Genomic DNA, 21,503 nt, shown 5'->3' with positions numbered 1-21,503 from the left:
TATCCATAAGCATAAGAAGAAGGGTAATGATTGATAATTATATATTACTAGCTGTCCCGGCGAACTACGTAGGTATCGCCTAACAGTCGATGATCACAGTGGATATAAAATATTAAAGTGGACCCTTATCACTTGGGGTTATGAAAAATAGATGGTAGCCGATTCTCAGACCTACTGAATACGCATATAAAATTTGCCAAAGCCGTTTCGGAGGAGTACGGTAACTAACATCGTGACACGGGAATTTTATATAGGTACTAGCTGACCCAGCAAACGTTGTTTTGCCGAATATTTTTTTTCTAGTTGTTTGTATTTTTAATGCCACATTATTAAAAAAATCAAAACAAACAATTTCGTCAAAAGAATAAAATATATTTTTTTAGTGTGAGTAACCCTTATCACTTAGAGGTATGAAAAATAGATGTTGTTCTATTCTCAGACTTATCCAATATGTATACAAAATTTCATAAAAATCGGTAGTACCGTTTCAGAGGAGTACGGTAACTAACATCGTGACACGGGAATTTTATATATGAGAAGATTAGAAGATTTATATTTAAGCGCTTCAGAATGGAATTCATGGAGTTTTGTTTTTTCCCGTTTAGTAAACAAAATATACTTAAGACAAGTAGTAGTAGCAAATATCCAAGTCTCTGCGCAGTTCGCAAATTGACCCATTTCGTAGCTCTACTCAAACTTCGTACTAAATTTCCAAATCAATACTCAGAGAACGTAGGACATTCACTTTTTAGTACGAGAGGAATTCAAGCATGACTGCTTACAAACAAAATCTATCTCCATGAATTACGAACCTGTCAGTTCTTTCGTAAGCCAGCCTTGCATCCATGTGCATTGCGCATTTAAATAATGTGTTGCGCATAAATATATTGTGTAGGTTGTTACTCTAACGGGCAGTTAAAAATAACAAATTTATGCAAATAAATCAAACATGCTGGTTGAAAAGAACTTGAAACAGGTTGATAACAAACTATTTCAAGTAGGTCCAAGACCGATAGAGTATGGTTCAGGGCTAACCAGTTTTTGATCGGTCACTGTTTTAATGATTAGCTTGTTCATTTATCAACGATTTCACAAGTTGCTCTTTTTGTAAGTTCAATCATACGAACTATGAAGCAGATAACGAGTTGTTTATTACTTGTTAACTGTCCATGTGGATACTGCGCTCGCGCACTGGATAAGAGACGTTGGACGATCACGCAACGTGAAATAAATCGTCAGTTGTCTTATGTAGCGCCATAAAGTGAGACGTGTTATCTACGGATAGATAAAAATATTAAGTTTTAATAAAAATGGGATTGCTTAACATAGAGGATGAAACCGGTGATGTTTGTAGTGAGTTAATATTTTACGTCAACGGGAAAAAGGTGAGTGAAGGCGTGTGATTGTCCGATAATGAAAACATATTTTTATTAATTATACCTAACGCTTGGAGAATAATTGGTAAACAAGATGTGTGCCATAAGGTGACTGAATTCATAAGAAAATTCATGCAATATTATTATTATATTTCATAGTTTAAGCACTTAAATACAATTGCTTGCATTACAATATCTTTAGTACTTAAATCAATACTTATTGTAAAATGTTTGACACAATTCCGACAGTATAATTGTATATTACAGACACCGGCTAGGTCCTAAGATATTCAGTAAGATTAGCTATAATTTAACCTCACCAACCCTACAGTTAATTTGTTCCATTCACACAAAGTTTCGTACTTACTATCTAGCTAATCTACGATAAAATATTGGTTTTATTATTATGAAGTGATAGTTACTAAACCTTTAAGTACATTTAGTTATCAATCGCGCTTATCGAGAAATGCAAAATATATTTATTTGCCCCCTTTGAGCAATATAGGGCAAGTATTGTTGATGCATAAACAACAAAATGTGCATCCTTTAAACAAACAAATAAGTAATGATATAAAATATATTTTCCACTCAATTTCAATGATTGTGTAATACAATTTAGATACAAGGTCATTAACAAATGCCCAATTATTTTTTTATGATTATTGAGCTATTAATTACGTCATTATGATGTAAGAAATGGGTCATTAATAGGTACACTAAATACCTATGTTTTTACCCCTGAACCGAGCAAGGAAATATTTTGAAGATAGTATTTTAGCCTTAGAACAAGTACTAATGGAATTACTTGTGGGAGGTCTTTGCACAGAAAAAAAACAGGGTAGTCCAGAATCTGACTGTCATACGTAATTGTTATCAGAATCGTATCATTATGAAACAAACATCTTGAAGATGGTTACGACGAACGTTATTGCGTCATATACAGACAAATGTTTTATTTGCGAGGAGGGTCGCCGAATGTCCCTGATAGTACTGACCTATGTTGCCTCCTGCTGCTAATCATAACAATAATGGCGACCCGATTCAGTAATTTATATTATTATATTGTTTGCTCAGCGGCATTCGTTTATTGGTTGCGTTTGATAAAGGAATACGTTGCCCTGTTTACGAGGAATACGTTGTCTGTATGCTAGGTGACTTTAATTCAAAGCGGTGTGAGATGAATTATGAGTGATTAATGTGATGCATGCTCGTACTAGGTGTTAATAATATGCATAACGTATAGCTATGTCGAGGAATTTATTTATTTATATGTGCATTTGAGGTTCTCAATTACGTAGATTTTAAACACAATGATAAAATCGTTGATGTACGGTATTTTGAAAAAAAATTGCATTCCATCCTAGAACCACTTATTAAGAATCTGCGTCTAATAATTATTATGCACAAGGAAACAACCGGTGGCCAAGGGATTGATAATTCAATTTTATCTCAAGTGGTCATTAATTCATATAAGACAATCAAGAATATTACGTAATGACGCAAGAAATACTTATATCGTTTTTTTTCGGCATTAAATATTATTTATTCATACAGACCTACATAACAGTTAAAGTTGTTCGATCCATAGATTCTAACGAACAATCAACCAAATCTGGTTTGACTAGAATCTGACCTTGACTTAAATTAACAATAATAATATGTTATGGTCTACCTACAAATAAATGAAATCAAAGTGTCGTTATGAATGAAATGTCTCCGAAATATGATTGAAACATTTTTTTTCTGTATTATGTACCTAGTCTTTTGGCGCGCAACGCTTACTTTTTATTTCTTTTTCTTCTCGTGAAAATCAACGGCAACGGACAAATGGACAATGATCATAAAAATCATTCTTGCTGTTGTTAAATCATAAAATTCGTGGAGGTATTTTTTAATTCTATTCGACAGAAAAAAGGTTTAATAGCTTAGCAAATTATAGCTAGCAGAGAGTGGTCAGACATGCTATGTCACAATTAAGTAGGTGCCTACTGGAGCGTGGGCCTACTATTATCTATATAATTTATCTCAACATCAAGTGACCGTAAGACGCCTTTACAGCTCAGATAAAATATACTATTATCCTATTGCTCTTCTAAAATTATAAACCTTAAGTTTAGATGTATGGATGTATAGATGTTTGTTCCTCTTTCACGCAAAAACCACTCAACAGATTTAGAGGAAACTTGTACCTCATCATTGGCCTAGCCTTTTCCCAACTATGTTGGGGTCGGCTACCAGTCTAACAGGTTTCAGCTAAATACAAGTGTTTTACAAGGAGCCACTGCCTATCTGACCTCCTCCACCCAGTTACCTGGGCAACACGATACCCCTTGGTTAGACTGGCTGTCAGACTTTTCAAGCTTCTGTCTACCTGTAACGACGGCAACGATGTAGGAATGACAGCCGGGACCCACAATTTAACGTGCCTTCCGAAACACGGAGGAACTCGTTATGACAAAGATGGTCACCCATCTACGGACCAACCGCGTCAAGCATAGCTGCACCTGTGATCGATTCACTTATGCGGTTATAGCTTAGCCACGAGCTCCTCCTACTTGTACCTAAACAATGTTTACAACCAGAACTAACACGAAAGATAGTTTTTATCCCATTTTAATGTTCCCCTGGGATCATTTTCTATAGCTATTATAATTCAAAATGTTTTCATTAATAACGTGATTTCGATTGACCAACTTCTCACAATTCATAACACTTTATTGTCAATTGTCAATGAAGCGACGAACGAACAAGTGGCGAGTAGCGACCGTTTAATCCTATAACATACAATACGGTGACGTTGTTTATTACTATATCTCGCTTGTGTGTGAATCTGCTGGCGTGTTTATATACTTAAGTATGAAGCAAATAAAAACCCTACGTTCTTTCTTGTAGTACAAACAGACTTCAAGTAAAACTTATTTTTGTAACTGATATGATTGCAGGTGGTAGAACCGAAACCTGATCCAGAATGGACGCTCCTCTGGTACCTCCGGAAGAAACTGCGACTGACGGGCACCAAGTTAGGATGTGCCGAAGGAGGTTGCGGTGCCTGTACCGTCATGGTTTCCAAATACAATCGCTCAGAGAAGAAAGTTGTGTATCCTTTACAAAATATGGCAAGAAAAATGTTTCTACTAGTACTACATAAATCAGCACGAAAGCAATAATCCGCATGCTGCTATCGGAATTTTACTCGCCTTACTTACATGAGGTCTCATAAACTTACCTATAATAGAGTAATAACAACATGATATTTTTCTTAATTAATTTTCTCAGTCATCTCGCAGTAAATGCATGTCTGGCTCCAGTGTGCGCTATGCACGGTCTTGCCGTCACTACAGTTGAAGGCATTGGATCAACTAAAACCAGATTACATCCAGTTCAAGAACGTATAGCTAAGGCTCACGGCTCGCAGTGCGGGTTCTGCACGCCAGGAATCGTCATGTCTATGTACACGTTGCTCAGAACCAACAGTAAAATAACATACAATGACATGGAAGTTGCCTTTCAAGGAAATCTGTGTAGATGTACGGGCTACAGAGCCATCATAGAAGGCTACAAGACATTCATTGAAGATTGGGAGACAAATCGTGTTGCTAACATGACAGTTAATGGCGAAAAAGCGAAACAAACCAATGGTACCTGTGCCATGGGAAAAGACTGTTGCAAAAACAAGACTGATAAAGAAGATACAAGTGAAACAGAACATATTTTTGATAGGTCATCGTTTCTACCTTACGATAGTACCCAGGAACCAATATTTCCACCTGAACTGAAGTTATCGTCTGTATACGATGATCAATACTTAATATATCGAGGTGAAAAGGTCACATGGTACAGACCAAAGGATTTAAGTACTATTGTTAATTTAAAAAATAAACACCCCGATGCCAAAATAGTTGTAGGTAATACTGAAGTCGGTGTCGAAGTTAAGTTTAGACATGTAGTTTACCCTACCATTATAATGCCAAACTCTGTACCAGAATTGACCACTATCACTGAAAATGAACACGGATTAACAATAGGTGCCGCTGTTACTCTCATGGAGATAGAAAATACCTTAAGACAGTACATAACCAATTTGCCTCAGTACAAGACACGCTCGTTTGTAACCATGGTGGAGATGCTCAACTGGTTTGCAGGAAAACAAATAAGGAATGTGGCGGCTATAGGTGGAAATATCATGACGGGTAGTCCTATATCGGACTTAAATCCAATTTTGATGGCCTTGAAAGTGAAACTCGACCTTATAAGTGAAGATGGAGGACATCGCTCTGTTTTAATGGATGAAACATTCTTCACTGGGTACAGGAGGAATGTAGTGAAACCAAACGAAATTTTGCTATCGATAGAGGTTCCGTATACTAACAAATATCAGTATGTTAAAGCATACAAACAAGCAAAAAGAAGAGAAGACGATATTTCCATTGTTACTGCTGCTATCAACGTCGAGTTTGAACATAACACTAATGTTATAAAGTACATTAATCTTGCTTTTGGTGGTATGGCCCCTGTAACAAAATTAGCAACCAAAACATGCGAATCATTAAGAGGTGAGAAATGGGATGAAAATGTGTTAGAGAAAACGTTTTCGCTATTGATAGAGGAGCTGCCTCTGAGTCCTTCCGCTCCAGGTGGAAACATACAGTTTCGTCGGACTTTGACAATGAGTTTGTTCCTAAAAGCGTACCTGGCTATTGCTCAACAAATGACAAAAGATTATATTCATGAGGATCTTATTCTACCATACCATAGCAGCGGTGCAGAACAATTCCACGGCGGTATGCCAAAAAGTGCACAATATTTCGATTTAGTTGGATCTGAACAAGTTAAAAGCGACGCTGTTGGTAGGCCAATTACGCATGTATCAGCATTCAAGCAAACAACAGGTGAAGCAATTTATTGTGACGATATGCCAACTGCCGAAGGCGAACTTTACTTGGCATTTGTTCTCAGTACACGAGCACATGCTAAAGTATTGTCAGTTGATGCCACAAAAGCATTGCAAATGCCAGGTGTTGTTGCTTTCTTTTCTGCTAAAGATTTAACTTCTGAGCAAAATGCTATTGGACCTATTTTCCACGATGAAGAGTTATTCATTACTGAGAAAGTCACAAGTCAGGGACAGACTATTGGTGTTATAGTAGCAGAAGACCAAGCAAGAGCCCAAGAAGCCGCCAGAAAGGTGGAAATAAAGTACGAAGATATACAGCCTATTATAGTTACAATGGAAGACGCAATTAAGCACAATTCATTTTACCCACAATATCCTAAAACCATAAAAAGGGGAGATGTAGAAAGTGCCTTTAACGATAAAAATAATATTATTATTGAAGGAGAATGTCGCATGGGTGGGCAAGAACATTTTTACCTAGAAACCCATGCCGCATTTGCCATCCCAAAGAAAGAGGATGATGAGTTGGAAATATTCTGTTCGAGTCAACATCCCTCAGAAATAGCGGTAATTCTTTTTGTTACCCAAGTACACAATTTATTTCATAATATTAAATTAGGTATTGTTTTCTTGCTTCGATTTTGATATGTGCTTATGGCTGACGTTTTTTTGTTTCAGAAATTAGTTAGTCATGTACTGCACGTTCCCATGAACCGGATCGTTGCTAGAGTAAAACGTATGGGAGGTGGATTTGGAGGAAAGGAATCTCGTGGCATGCTAGTGGCTTTACCTGTAGCATTCGCTGCTCACAAACTTCAAAGGCCAGTTCGTTGCATGCTCGACCGAGACGAAGACATGTTGATAAGCGGTACGAGACATCCGTTCATGGTAAAATATAAGGTTGCTGTTACTTCAGAAGGAAAGATAATGGGAGCTAGAGTAATTATTTATAACAATGGAGGATACTCTTTAGATCTGTCAGGCCCTGTAAGTATAACAAGATTGGTAAAAAAATACATAAAAAACGTGTTAAGATAATTCACGTTTCACGCTTATATTTTTCAGGTAGTAGAAAGAGCTATGTTCCACTATGAAAATGCTTATTATGTGCCAAATGCTGAAGTATCGGGCATTGTTTGTAAGACCAATTTACCATCAAATACAGCGTTCCGTGGTTTTGGTGGACCTCAGGGAATGTTTGGAGCTGAGAGCATTATCGAAGACATAGCATTTAAAGTAGGAAAGAGTTTCGATGAGATCCGTCGAATCAACTTGTACGCCGAGAACTCGATAACTCATTACGGACAGGTTTTGGAAAATTGCACGCTACAGAGATGTTGGGACGAGTGCGCACAAAAAAGTAATCTTGCGGAACGAAGATTGGCCATCGAAAAGTTCAACAAGTAAGTAATTACAGCTATTATTTTTATTAACCTTGTAATGATACCTGAGCAAACGCAAGTTTGCAAAAAGTTATTATAATAACGTTTCAATGTGGCTTATCTAGCAATAACTTTTTTGTTTTCAGAGAGCACAGATGGAGGAAACGTGGAATTTCAATGATCCCTACTAAGTTTGGAATCGCTTTTACAGAAAAGTTGCTTAACCAAGCTGGTGCTTTAGTACTGATATATGTCGATGGATCAGTTCTTGTATCACACGGTGGAACTGAAATGGGACAAGGACTACATACGAAAATGATTCAAGTTGCTTCCCGTGCTCTTGGAGTAGATGTGTCCAAAATTCACATAAGTGAAACTTCTACTGACAAAGTACCCAACACTTCAGCTACTGCAGCTAGTGCTGGATCAGATCTAAACGGAATGGCTGTGCTTCAAGCATGCGAGACCCTGTCGAAACGACTGCAACCATTCAAAGAAAAGAACCCCAATGGAAAGTGGGAAGATTGGGTCCTGTCCGCTTGGATTGATAGAGTTAGTTTATCCGCAACGGGTTTTTATGCAACCCCTGGAATTGGATATAATTTCGATGAAAATACAGGAACTCCTTTCAACTACTTTACATTTGGGGCGGCATGCACTGAAGTCGAGATCGATTGCCTAAGTGGTGATCATCTAGTAGTGAGAAGTGACATTGTGATGGATTTGGGAGAAAGTTTGAACCCAGCTATAGATATTGGTCAAATCGAAGGTGGATTCATGCAGGGGTACGGTTTATTCACGATTGAGGAGCTTATTTACTCGCCAACTGGGGCGTTACTCTCAAAAGGTCCTGGTGCTTACAAAATTCCTGGTTTTGGTGACATTCCTCAAGAATTTAATGTATCATTGCTCAAAGGAGCCCCTAACCCAAGAGCTGTATATTCGTCAAAGGTAAATAGAAATTTGTCCTTTCCTTTCAAACACTATATAACTCAAGAATATTCAAATTTCAAAATATCCTTTCATGTTTTCAGGCTGTTGGTGAACCACCTCTGTTCCTAGCTTCGTCCGCATTCTTCGCTATAAAAGAAGCAATCCGTGCGGCGCGGGCTGAAACGGGAGCTTCTCAGGAGTTCCGGTTGGATGCACCTGCAACGTCCGCAAGAATTCGTATGGCTTGCGAGGACCACATTACTAAAAAGGTAGCTATAAACTTTTATCCTACAATTTTACGCAGTTACTACATTAAATCGGAACTAGTCATGACTCAAAACGGGTTTGATTGGTGCAACAATGCTGTCAATTTTACGACACATTCGCGTAAGGTCTAGGAACTCATTAGAGATACTGAAAAAATAAAACTTAAATTGTAGACCACGTCAATTTAAATGGTACAAGATTAATTTGTGAATAATATTCAATTTTGTATTCCAGCTGGATGAACCAGAGCCAGGCAGCTTCGTACCTTGGAATGTTGTACCTTAGGAGTACCAAAAGTAGTTCTACATTCTACGTTGTAAATAACTTGTTTGCTGTGCAATACCTCATTGAATACCTACATATATTACCATAGAATTTTCATATTAATACAAAAAATATTTTTTAACTAAAAGATTTTTACGTTCGTGTAACAATAAAGAATACATAAAATTACATATCAACTTTGTTATAGCTTTGTACTGTTCAGTTAATTAATAATAACTGTTTTTGAATTTTTTTCCTCATTAGCATAATAATTTTGTTAACATGTGTAATTTGAGCATGCATTAAATATGTTTTATAATCATTGAATTAGTTTGTTTTTAAACCCTGTTTTAAATCACTCTTTGTGTATTAGATGGAGTTCTGCTTATTAAAAATTTACTCGTGTTCAGTGAGTTGTGGGTACTGTTTCTTCATTATCAATTTAAAACTAATTGTACGCTTGAAACGTTGACGCAATTATTATAAACAGGGGTCAATATCAATCAATAACAAAAACAGAATAATGATAAAATTATTTATTTTAAAATCGTATCTAATCATTATAATACATTTAACTGACTAATAAAACAACAAATGTTCAATAAATTAAAGATTGCAATTCTTATGACGGATATTTATTGATAATACAATACTATTTTATTGCTAACTCGCGTGGTGGCAATTATTATTAGTTAACGGTAAAAGGCATAAGTGTGAAATCAGAAATGTAAGTACTATCTATTTATCTAATATATCTGCGACTTTTAAAATCGTGTTAGAGTTTACAAGACAGTTGAAGACATAAATAAACACAGCAGAAATAGAAAATCAGGTACAAAAACAGAAAGATTAATGAAACCCTTTGGTCGAACTGTTTTATTAAATGCAAAATGAAATGGCTTGCTCACTAAATTAACTGACAAATAAAAAGTAGCAGCACCAGATTCAAAATCAAGAAAGAAAATAATACAACGAGATAAACGGAAGTCACATGTATTATTTTAATTACAACCGTTTTTAAAGAGAATTTTGCGAGCTGGTTTTTTATTGTCCGATAGTGTTAACCAGCGAGAAACTCTGTAGGGTTTATTTTGATATAAATGTTTTATTTACATTAAATACCACGACTGCAGTAAGACCTATATAAGGCCACCAAGGTTTTTTTGTAATTTATCGGTATTTACGCGATCACAAATTAAAATATAAATTGACTAATCAATTCAGTAAAGCAGTCTTTCGGTGTTTAAAGTGGCTAGTATAAGACGTTTTTATACTAAGACAATCATAAGAGTTGCCCCCTACCAAATCAGATTTCTACAACCGTTATCGTTCATAGAAAACACTCAAATATGTATGGATCGAATAACATTCGTCTTGCTAAGTTACTTAACTTTTTCCCGTCATTTCGATATATTTAAACGCATTCTACAAATGCTTGTAAACGTTGTAAAATGTCACTTTGGTAGGAGGGTTGAGTAAGATTCACTGTTCCCATTTAAGTAATATGTTCATTGAACGTAAACCCATTGCCCCATAAACACTTGGCATTTTACCCTACTCTAGGAAGAACGAAAGAAATCAATTGATTATCTTGTAAAGACTCATCCAAGAGTTTATAAGCAAAAAGGTTTATAACACGATGCATTATACGATAACGAGTTTTAACGAAAGAGTTCCAATATGCAGACATAATAATAATGACTCACAGCTGCTATAAATAAACTAGGAGAGCTTCTTACAAGGTAACTACAGTTTGGAAGAATGTTACTTTAGATTGCAATCTTTACTATACCTCTATGCATACTCTCAATCAGCTTTCATCTCGCATTTAATGGTTCAGTAAGAAATAGGAATATAAACCGAATAAAACCACCACATGTCTACCCTTAAGCTGTAGATTTTAACGCACGTCATATAATATAAAATGTTTGCTTTCACAATTCATAAGTTCATGAACCACCGACCAATTTTGGCATCGTTTCAACATTAGATCTTGGTTTAGTAACCTATGGAAACATTTGAGACCACTTCATTTATCCGATTCCGATGAGCATCCCGAACCAGAGCTAGGACCTGGAAACAAATTGAACACGATTGAATATTCAGAGTATTTGAGTTACAGATTTTTTTTACTATAAAAAAGACCTTACTATGAAATCCTAAAACATTTATAGTATGGGCGTAAATGATTCTGTTACGTTTACGATGCGATCAATACAAGATATTGATGGTATTATGTTCCGTGTATGCTAGACGGCAAAAAAAGACTTAAATATTTTTTTTTAACTTAAATATCAATATACACTCGTGATATATTATTTAAATTTCATATATTACCTGTGTGGCTGTTGAAAAAATTACAAAAAACTTTAAATGTACGAATATTATTGAATCGAGTTACCAAAGCAAAAAATCAGTATAAGTATGTACCGTTACTAGCAAAAAAATCATAAAGCATCTACATAAAAAAAATATTTAATTTTATTAAAATTAAATACCTGTGTGGCTGTTTTGTAAACACATAAAATGTTTTAACTCGTGTTTTGACAGCTTTTGTATAGAAAATATGTCAAACGGCCATATTAATTTAACCCTCAGATAGAAGTTAACTGATGATTGAAAAATACTCCCTAAGGCCCAATTTTTCAATCGAAAAATCGACCCTAAGTATAAAAAAATCTGTCAGGTAATTTAACGGAATTGTGGCGGTCGTGAAATAGGCCATGTGACGCACAATTTTTATTATTGGCACGTGTGCGAACTACCTCTAACGTCAATCACGTTGTTGACGTTAGAAGACCGCTGGCTAAAAGCCGATTCAGACGGTGCGAGAAATATCATGAACATTGCGATACATGGCCGGCGATGGTATATCACCTTAAATAGCAGAGCTGCAGAACTCTGCAATGTATTGCAAGTCACACGATATTTCTCGTATCACCTCATTATCGATTTTAACTGGTGCGGGTTGTTCCTTACCTGAATGTCTTGAGTATCTGCCTCGCCTGCGCGGTTCTCGCGACGGGCTGTCTGAGTTGTATTCAGTTTCGGTGTCGGCCGGCGCTGGCCCGTTCCGCGACCGTAGAGGACGGCTGTCATCGTACCAAAAGAAATATTTGACAATTGTTTTAATACTTATACAAGTATGATGAAATAAATGAAATCATGGTATATTGCAGTTTAGTCGGTAGCTATCTGCTACGATAGTTCGATATATAATATATCGAACGTTAATATACGTGTGGTAAGGCAATCATGATAGTGACTCATAAGTTGGTCTAACATCAGATTAAAATCAGTTAATAAGATAATATTTTTGAAAAAAAAAAATAGAATAGACATACCTTTCCCTCGATCTCGATCGTCTCCTAGACCTGGGCGAGTATGGCGACCGCCTTGAGCGCGGCGAGTATCGGCTGTCGGGCGAATACCGCACCGTCTCCGGTGAATACCGGCTGTCAGGTGAATACCTACTGCCCGGCGAATACCGGCTGTCGGGCGAGTAGCGCCGGTCGCCATATCTATGAAATGATATGAATGAATTACGAATGAGTATGTTTTATACTTATATAATTTTAAGGGGTTAAATACTGTTCAATAGTGTATTTTTTTACCACCGTGTTCCTTGTTATAAAAATACTTGCTGTTGCCCGAGGGCCTACTCGATTGAAATCGATAGCACAGGAACATAACATCGAGATAAAAGTTATCCTATGTGTTAATCATGGTTATAAACTATCTTTGTAAGTTTTTTTGCGTAAAAGTGGAACAAACATCAATGCATCTATACAACTTTCGTGTTTATAATATTATTAGGATAGGAGGAGATCAAGAAAAGAGCAAATTAACGTGCAACATATGTTTAGTCTAGGCCCACGTAAAGTGCGACCCGGTGAAACCCTCAAGTCTTTTAATATAGTGTGGTGAACTAGCCTGGGCGGGTGCGGCGAGGGCAGGCGGCCGAGCGGCGGCGGGCGCGGCAGCGGCGGCAGCAGCGGCGGCGGCAGGAACATCGGCGGCAGCGGCGGCGGCAGCGACGGGGACTCCGCCGTCTCCAGCGGGGACACCACTTCTGTGGGAACGCGTACATTATTACTATATTATGTTCACAAATTGAACATAACATAACGTTGTGGTCAATTTTCTATCAGAATTAAATTGCGTAGTGTAATATTTTGCATTTGTTGTGGTCACTGAAATTGGCCAAGCAAAAAAAAAAATATCTTGCATTTGTTTTTCATGAACCCTTTACAGTTAGACCGAATTACAAGTATTTATTAGTGAATATGAATACATAGCGCTGCTGTTGGTAGTCAACAAAACGGATTATCTTTCAGATAATTTAAAGGTGGTACGAAGTTTGATCCGCTAGTGAGTGTTTGACCATTTTTAGAACCATTCCAAGGATCGGGCAAGAGAGTACAGATCGATAGCAGCACGTACTGTGATGCGGCGACACGGCGCCGTCGGCGGCGGAGAGCGCGGAGAGCGCGGCCAGCTTGCGGCGCAGCGCGGCGGCGTCGCCCCGCGCGGCGTCGGCGTCGCGGCGGGCGGCGCGCGCCTCCAGCCACGCGGCGTGCGCGCGCGCCTCCACCTCGCTCAGCGCGCTGCGCCGGGACGACTCCTGCTCCGCCAGCTCCAGGGTTAGAGCGTCGCACTTCTCCCTAGAATAGATAACACATTTTAATTGAAAAGCACACAAATCATTCAGACTATTTTTATTTTGGCAACAATCTTTTATATATAAAAATGAATTACTGTTCGTTAGTCTCGCTAAAACTCGAGAACGGTTGATTGTTAATTTGGCTTATTTTATTCTTGAAACATTTGTGAAAGTCCAGGAAAGATATAAAATGTAAGAAGATATGGAAAAGTTGCGTAAGAGAAAAAAAATATCAAAAACTGTTAAATAGCAACGAAATCGGGGAGAAACCGCACAAAACAGCTAGTCTTTATATATATATATATAAAAATTGCTCGCTAAAAATCTGAAGGTTTAAAAGGCGAGAAAATATTGAAAAAAATATATATTTTTGGCGACATTATTATCATTGACTGTTAGGCGGTACGTATTACGCCGAGTTAGCTAGTACTGAATAAAAATAAAAGTTATACAGCAGTTATTAATTAAGCTATAATTTAATCTACAAAACAAGGTAATACAAGTACAAATTATGACCAATGTAATATACGATCTACTCACTTATATCTTTGAATTTCTTGCTGAAGTAATTCCATTTTTTCTACTGTACTAGCTGATTCTCCTTGCTTGCTCAGCCACAACGACTCTTTGGTGCTAAGTTCCCTTAAAAATTAAAAGAAGTTTTATTAAATATAATAAAACAAAAAATTACCTATTTTGCAAAATTATAACACATTCAAGATGTTTTTAAAAACTTTTCTTTATAATGTAAGACAATTTAATCCATGTCAAACAGAAACCAAATAATTTATTCCTGTTCGGTTTATTTTCACGAAATTCTAAATTTCGTATTCAAAAATTCACACGTAGCATTTTATGTACTATATTCACATACTCACTTTAAAAGTTCATTCTCCCTTTCTTGAAAGTATTTGCCTAAGACCTCTAGCCTAGTGAGTGCTTCTGTCGCACTTTGACTTGTAGTAGTTAATGTTTCTTGAGTAGTCTTCAGTTCTTCTGCGAGACGGGTTCTCTCTTTATATTCCGTCTGTAAATAAAAATATCTTATGTGAATCGATTTTGATTACCTGAAGGTTTTATGTAGTAAATATATCTATAATTTAACCTATGTCAGTCTTGCACTTCAAGCAAATTTAATGACACCTCATATACCAACAGCTGTGCAGCCGTTTGGGCTGTGAAGTGTATCAAAGAAATAAACAAAGTCTCTATTTAATGCAGTGGGTTTTTTATAATTTCTGTAGGGAAAAAAGACTTTATTCGAAAAATCTCTAGACTTATATTTAGAATTCTTATGCTTACCTCAAACTTAGATTCAAATGTATTTTTCTCTTGCAAAGCTTTGGAAAGTTTAGCTTTGATTTCCGTGTGGTCTATGAAAGATGTTACGTCCACATCTGATGACATTCCATTCTTTAACTCTTTGATAGCATCCTGAAATCATTTTGAATAGTTACAGAACCGAATCTTGAAAGACTCTATTTGAATGGAATCTGTTGAAAAAATACTGCGAGCCAGGCAACATCGCATTTAATTCAAAACATCTTCATATTTTCTGGCATTATTTCTTTCTAGTACAGAAAAAAAACGAATGTCATCTTTATTTCACCTTTAAATAATTTGAAATTTATTAAACTGTACTGTCCAAAACAGCAGTGATTGGCCGTCGACAACATACAAATGTGGTATAACAAATTATTTACAATGAAGGTAGGCTACCACTAAAACCTAAAGAAAATTTATGCGAGTAGGATCTCTACACTGCGTGAAGCGACATCTGTATTTCACAATGGCAACAGTCCTGATCTTTGAGGTGGTTAGCCCCCATATACTTAGTTAAAGCAAGTATACTTACTTTGAGTGCTTCAATTTCATGTTTCTGCAGCTCAATGGTGTTTTTAGCCTCTGCCAGCTGCTGATTGACATCCTCTAACTGTTTCTTTTGCTTCTTGAACTCTTCTAGAGCCGATTCAGCAGACACATACTTAAGTTGGAAGTTATCTCGCTCGCGGCTAACTGTTATTAATTCTTCTTCGAATGCTTGAATTTTACCTAAAAGATAAACAGATTGAATTTCATAAAAATATTCAGGCTTGTTATTTTATGGCGGCTGAAAGTAATAGAAATAGCGAAAGATATATCTTTTCTTGACAGTTATAGCTTCCTTTTTTTTGCTTATGGCAATCTGCTAATTGTTTTAGCAATTTCTGCCAGTTTCGAGTAATGAGTGTAATGACCACACATGGACACTGTGAGATATGTCTGACTGGAATACTAGTGTTTTTTCGGCATATAGCCTACCTGTTAAATCAAATAATCTTTGTACATAGTGCTATGTGTGGGCTAAAACAAACTGGTAAATAAACATTGATATTGTGTATTAATACAGCTTTCAGTTGTGTCAATGTCATACAAATAAAAGATTTATTAATAAACAATTTCTGTCAATAGACAGCGCCGCCGTTACAGATTTGTTGATCTATCTGTGTGAAGTTTTTATTAGATTTATTGCCTTGAATTATTCAATATTATAAGCTGTTACCTATCTAGTATTTGATAAATGTAGTGTGAGTGTAATGTAAGTACGTAATTCAAGTGTTTTGAAAAAATGCGATTATAAGCATGATTGTGCATTATTTGCTACGAAAATCAATTATATCATGCTATCTACAAATATACAATTTATTGATATAATATCGACATTGCACATTAGTGACTAGTGCAGGAAAATTCTTTAAATTGACAGTTATAGCCTTAATTAAAAAAAAAAAACAATATAACAGCCAGATAAGACGTAGAGAGCCTAGACAATATTACAGTACAATGTATTTCATTAGAAAACGAATAGAAAATTTGAAATGTTACGACTCATGTGTCAAATACATAATTTAATTATTTACGTATTAGACCTACCCACCGAGTACATTGTACTAACACGTGTGAATAATAGGTGACTATCTTCGTCATGTTTATTTGTATTACCTGCATGATTCATATTAGAGGGCAATATAAGTTAATACTTAACTGTAAACTTCCCACCTAAGTAATATGTAAGAGTTCTTTTGAGATCAACAACTCTTGGCTAAAATTCTAATGCTTTGACTTGTCTGGTTCAGTATATTTAAATGATTAGTTCGAGTCAACACTCGGAAAAATGCAACTTATCTACAGGCCCCTGACCTACTTGCTAGTCTCGTAATAATATACACACAATGAATCGACATACTTATAAAATATATAAAAAGACTCACCATTCAATTCAACAATTTGCTCTTCAGAATTAGCTCTCTCAGCCAAGAGCTCACTGAGAGTATTTTCTACTTCACCTAAAGTGTTCTGCAGCTCCCCTGCAGTATTCTCCGATACTCTAAGCAACTTTTCATTATCGTCTAAAGAATTCCGTAGCCTATCGTTCGTAGCTTTCAACTCATTGATCTCTTCTTTCAGTGACTGAACCATATCGTCCATACCGAATGAGCTGTCTTCGATACCGGCTAACTTGTTCTTAGTAGTCAAAAGTTCCTCTTTAAGGATCTCACACTCCTGTGAAATAAGATAAATTGAGCATTCAAACTTATTGCATTGTGACTTTTTGTTTGACTGATTGTTTTTATACTATCAGCGTTTACAGTAGGAATATAGCTTTTATAGAAACGAGGATTACGCTTACACAATGGCAGCAGTCCTATTTTACGGCCTTATACTAATGTTGCGAGTAAAACTTAAGAAGTTGTACAAAATGATTACTAACCTTTGTGGTGAATAGTAAATCACGTTGTAATGAGTTGATGGTGCCAATAAGACGACCATCCTGACGTCTGTTGTCTATGTAGTAGTATCCTAATGTGAATAAAAGCACGGAACTTGCTGTTGTCAACAGGAATGTTAGAAGTCTGTTACTACCGTCATTTGAGGTTCCATCACAATATTCATCTGAATAACACGTTTCCCCTGCAATAAACAAGTAGATACAATCATATAACAAGACCAAACGTTAATCATTTTAAAATAAAAGTAAGACATGCTTTCGAGGTCAAATATTAACAGATGTATAATATCAGTGTTCAGCTGAATCAAATGTGAGAAAACTGACTGCAAAGGCTTGTTAAAAGAATATGATCTCCTTAGCTATGTTTACAAACACTTAATTCAATGTTGTGTCTCTGGCTGATACAAACAAATACTTTACTTTGTAAGTGTTGTTTGTTTATCATTGTATTTAGTGTACAATAAAATTGTTTTGCCTGTATTATGATTTAGTATTGAAATTACTATAAAGAAGTTTAAATTTTTGGAACAATTTTATTTCTCTTATTTTATGATCTTTGACCTAAAACATGTACATATCTAGCAGATTGCCTGGCTCTTATTAATTACCTACTAGATTGTGCAGCTTAATATATCTAGTGAGGATTTTTTAGAAAGTATCTATGTCTATACATTTTGGATAGACTATTTTCTATATGAAAAATGATAGAAATCTGTGACAGTAAAACTAACAATGTGTGATAAAACCTATTCAAGATTGGCTACTACAAAGATATCAGCTATTTCAGTAACTTCTTACATATAGTATATGATTATCTTTAAACAGGCATCGGAAACAGTCATTGCATAAAACTCTTATCAGATGTAACTGATAGTACTGGACTGTGTAAAGTAGTTGAGAACTATACTTACTTATAAATACCAATGTTATGTTAACAATATCAACTGTTTTAAAAACAAAACCTTATTATAATAATACAACTTCATTATTGTTATTTTAAACTGCCTGTTCCCATGACTTCTGCAAGTGACTTAAGTACTCGTTGGAGTATAATAACAATAAAATACCTGTTTCATTGAAGGAAAAAAAACCTACAGTTTTAATGCTTTGGCTATATATAAATACTCAAAAGATTTAATTATTGACCTTGGATCATATATCAATACTTTTCAGTTGGTAAGGCCATTGCAATGTTGACACAATAAGATTGAATTCAGAAATGTTAGTGTATAATTGTCTGCTCTTGTTTATTGATATTGTTACTTTAACTAAAGTTTTAATATGTTGATCATATAACAGACAGTTACACCTAACCTTAACACCATTCTCAAGCCTGAGTTATGAGAATAAAATAAAGATATTAACTCACCAACAGACGCAAACAATGCTTTTGTTTCTTCACTCGTCCCAAAAACAGAATAATAAGTAGACATGAAATATTTAAGAAAAGAGAATCCTTCATTGCCATCAGCTTTTTCACTTTCATGTGTTGGAAACTCGGTATTGTATAGAGGTTCTGGTGTTTCAGTTGATGATGGGAAGATGTCTGCCACAGTAGAATACATATTCGAGAAGAAACCTTCCGTATTCTCTTCTTGAGGTGGTGCTTCCGTTGTAGTACTACTGATTTCTGGTGGGGCATCAGGCAAAGAAGCTATGAGATCTTCAACATTCACAGTAGAAGTATCAGTATCAGGGACTGGTGTAGTTTCTTGTGCATACAGTTCAGAAGCAGGTTCACTAGATGGCGTTGTGATGTATGGGTATGAAGCTAGCTCTGGTGGACTAATTTCAGTGGTAGGTGGTGCTTCATAATTCATGATTGGAGGGATGGTTTCTTGTGTAGGTAGGGGTTGAGCGACTTCAGGATATAAAGGAGGAATTGTTTCTGTTGTAGGGGGAATAGTTTCTGCTACTAATGGTAGACTCGTTGGCAATGATTCTAATGGTGGGGCAGACATAGGCTTCTCTGAGTCAGGTGCAGGGTGACTTGATTCTTCAATATTTACAATTGGTGGAATATTCTCACCTTGATTGCCAGTATTATAGTTGTAAATAGGTGGTATTACTTGCTGTGGCTCATAATTTTGATTGATCTCAGGTTCTAATGTAGTGCTAACAGTTGGCTCAGTTGTGGGGATTACAGTAGATTCACTTGTGGGGCTATCTTCAGGCTCATTTATAGGGCTTTCACTATGTTCATTAATTGGATTTTCAACTTTTGCATCGATAGTATTACCATTCTCACTATCTACCTCACTAGCTGTTTCTTCAGCAACTTGCACTTTATCAGAATCTGAATAACTATTGGGTGATGATATATTTTGTTCTTGACTGTCACCTTGCTCAGTCTCACTTAGGGTGTTTGGTACAAACTCTTGCTGTTCAGGGGCTTTTAAGACAGATTCACTGCCCATAGTTAGCATTTGTGGTGGGGGCAGTGCTTCAGGAGGCAATTCATTATGAAGCACTTGGTTACTTGGTTGATCTTCAACAGGAGTTTCACCCTGAGAGTTGTTTATGGCTGCCTCATTATTGGTGTCAAATATAGTTTCAGCTGATGTTTCTCCATCAATATTTATTTCTTGAGACTCAGCTTCCACTGGCTCAGTGTTTTCTTGTTCTTCTGGATATTCATCAACTGTCTCTTCTACTTCATAAGTTTCTTGACTAGGTTCATTTGGAGCATTATTAATATCATTTTGGTTTTCAGATTCTGCTACAGTTTCAAGTTCAGGAGTAAGTTTGTCATTACTCACAGTTGGTGAGGACTCAGTTGAAGTATCCTGCTGTTCCTCACTTACAGCAGCTTCGGTGGTGTAAATAGTGGTTCCCTCGAACACTTCATGCGGTTTTTGTACCTTATCAGGTACCACACTATCTTCCTGACTATTTCTTTCATATGGAACAATAAATTGAGGTTTCTTTTCTATAACTTTATATTCTCTTAAAAACATAGTGTTAACTAAGCCAGATTTTCCGTTAATAGTCGCATACCATAAGTCTGCATTGCTACCAGCTGATTTCATGTAAATTATTGCTTCGCTGTTTGCCCGAAAAGACATAAGGTCCGGGTCAACACTAGTGTAACTCAGTAGAGTTTTGGCTTTAGATATAGGTCCTGTAAGAGTTACAAATATTTTGTTAGAAAGTTATCTCATGAAAACTGACATGTATTGCAGTGCAATAAGGTAACTTACCATCGCATTCTTTATTAGCACAATACACTTTGTCCGGAATCCTGCATTGTGCCACTGAGATAAATAACGTAAATAAAATAAGTTTAAACACAATCATTTTCGCATTCTAATAAATCTATATTAATATTTCTTAAAAAATTCGCTAGACGTTAGGCCACATCATCTGTCAAGTCGGTCGTTCGCTCGTTCTGTAACACGCAGAACTGACAAACAGTTTTTAATACTTTGACATCTCCTAGCACTTGGCAGCATGAGATAACAAATGTGACACGTGTGGTCCAGGTCAAAGTTAAAAATTAGAATGAAATTTTTATAAGGTTTGAATTAATTGTATTAAACAACTAGTTATTTTCATTCAAAATCATAAAAATAATGTGTTTTATGAGCACTGAGTTGAGATTCCCAAGTATAAGATGGATATTTCTTTCGTGAAAATGCGTGACACGGAACGTCGGCCAAATTGAAGACAAAAAGGACAGACAGCATTTTGTTACGATGTTTTGAATGATGGGAAAGTTTATTAAAAGAAAAAATAAAAAGACTGCTTTTTTTGTATCTATTTAACTTTATTGTTTCTTATGTGCAAATTTAAATCCATTTTATATTCTTTAAATTTAATGGTACAGGGTCTGTTTGGGTTATAGTTCAATAAAATTCCACAAGATGTCTCTGAAACAGTATTGGTTCACGTTACAGTATAGTAACGTGAACAGGGCCCCGATTCTGCTATATGTATACAATGGCCGATGAATGAA

At 36.1% G+C, this 21,503-nt stretch overlaps 2 protein-coding genes across 3 annotated transcripts; one reads left to right on the top strand and one right to left on the bottom strand.

The window, feature by feature from the left end:
• The first annotated feature begins 1,145 nt into the window (after positions 1-1,145).
• LOC113497732 (xanthine dehydrogenase) lies at positions 1,146-9,391 on the top strand. The gene is made up of 8 exons (XM_026877425.1): positions 1,146-1,385; positions 4,319-4,473; positions 4,653-6,837; positions 6,949-7,257; positions 7,336-7,673; positions 7,799-8,603; positions 8,687-8,854; positions 9,087-9,391. Exons 1-8 carry the CDS (start codon positions 1,311-1,313, stop codon positions 9,135-9,137), a joined length of 4,086 nt encoding a protein of 1,361 aa, XP_026733226.1. The 5' UTR covers positions 1,146-1,310; the 3' UTR covers positions 9,138-9,391.
• A 344-nt stretch (positions 9,392-9,735) lies between these two features.
• Positions 9,736-20,949, bottom strand: LOC113497733 (transport and Golgi organization protein 1). 2 transcript variants are annotated; one of them, XM_026877428.1, is made up of 14 exons: positions 20,749-20,949; positions 19,578-20,669; positions 18,918-19,178; positions 17,531-17,730; positions 17,031-17,322; positions 15,635-15,831; positions 15,082-15,213; positions 14,658-14,806; positions 14,320-14,421; positions 13,560-13,780; positions 13,050-13,188; positions 12,461-12,637; positions 12,096-12,208; positions 9,736-11,189 (listed from the first exon to the last, which is right to left on the bottom strand). In XM_026877428.1, the coding sequence occupies exons 1-14, from the start codon at positions 20,843-20,845 to the stop codon at positions 11,146-11,148; spliced, it is 3,216 nt and encodes a 1,071-aa protein (XP_026733229.1). In that variant the 5' UTR covers positions 20,846-20,949; the 3' UTR covers positions 9,736-11,145. The 2 variants fall into 2 exon arrangements, with proteins under 2 accessions (XP_026733229.1, XP_026733228.1); XM_026877427.1 differs by having other exon boundaries at positions 18,918-20,669.
• Between the last annotated feature and the right edge of the window lie 554 nt (positions 20,950-21,503).

Source organism: Trichoplusia ni, chromosome 9, assembly GCF_003590095.1.
Source record: "Trichoplusia ni isolate ovarian cell line Hi5 chromosome 9, tn1, whole genome shotgun sequence".
In the NCBI taxonomy this organism is placed as follows: Eukaryota; Metazoa; Arthropoda; class Insecta; order Lepidoptera; family Noctuidae; genus Trichoplusia; species Trichoplusia ni.
Note: the sequence above shows the minus strand (reverse complement) of the source record. Positions and strands in the feature narration are given on the sequence as shown.

What these genes read in the sequence shown, in the direction of transcription:
- LOC113497733 (XM_026877427.1), bottom strand. Translation starts at nt 20,845, where the DNA reads ATGATTGTGTTTAAACTTATTTTATTTACGTTATTTATCTCAGTGGCA. An exon ending in AGCATTGTTTGCGTCTGTTG is followed by an intron (nt 17,731 to 18,917) that starts GTGAGTTAATAT and finishes TGTTTATTGCAG; the next exon opens with GGGAAACGTGTTATTCAGAT. An exon ending in ATTTACTATTCACCACAAAG is followed by an intron (nt 17,323 to 17,530) that starts GTTAGTAATCAT and finishes CTTATTTCACAG; the next exon opens with GAGTGTGAGATCCTTAAAGA.
- LOC113497732 (XM_026877425.1), top strand. Translation starts at nt 1,311, where the DNA reads ATGGGATTGCTTAACATAGAGGATGAAACCGGTGATGTTTGTAGTGAG. An exon ending in CTTTAGATCTGTCAGGCCCT is followed by an intron (nt 7,258 to 7,335) that starts GTAAGTATAACA and finishes TATATTTTTCAG; the next exon opens with GTAGTAGAAAGAGCTATGTT. An exon ending in GAGCTGTATATTCGTCAAAG is followed by an intron (nt 8,604 to 8,686) that starts GTAAATAGAAAT and finishes TCATGTTTTCAG; the next exon opens with GCTGTTGGTGAACCACCTCT.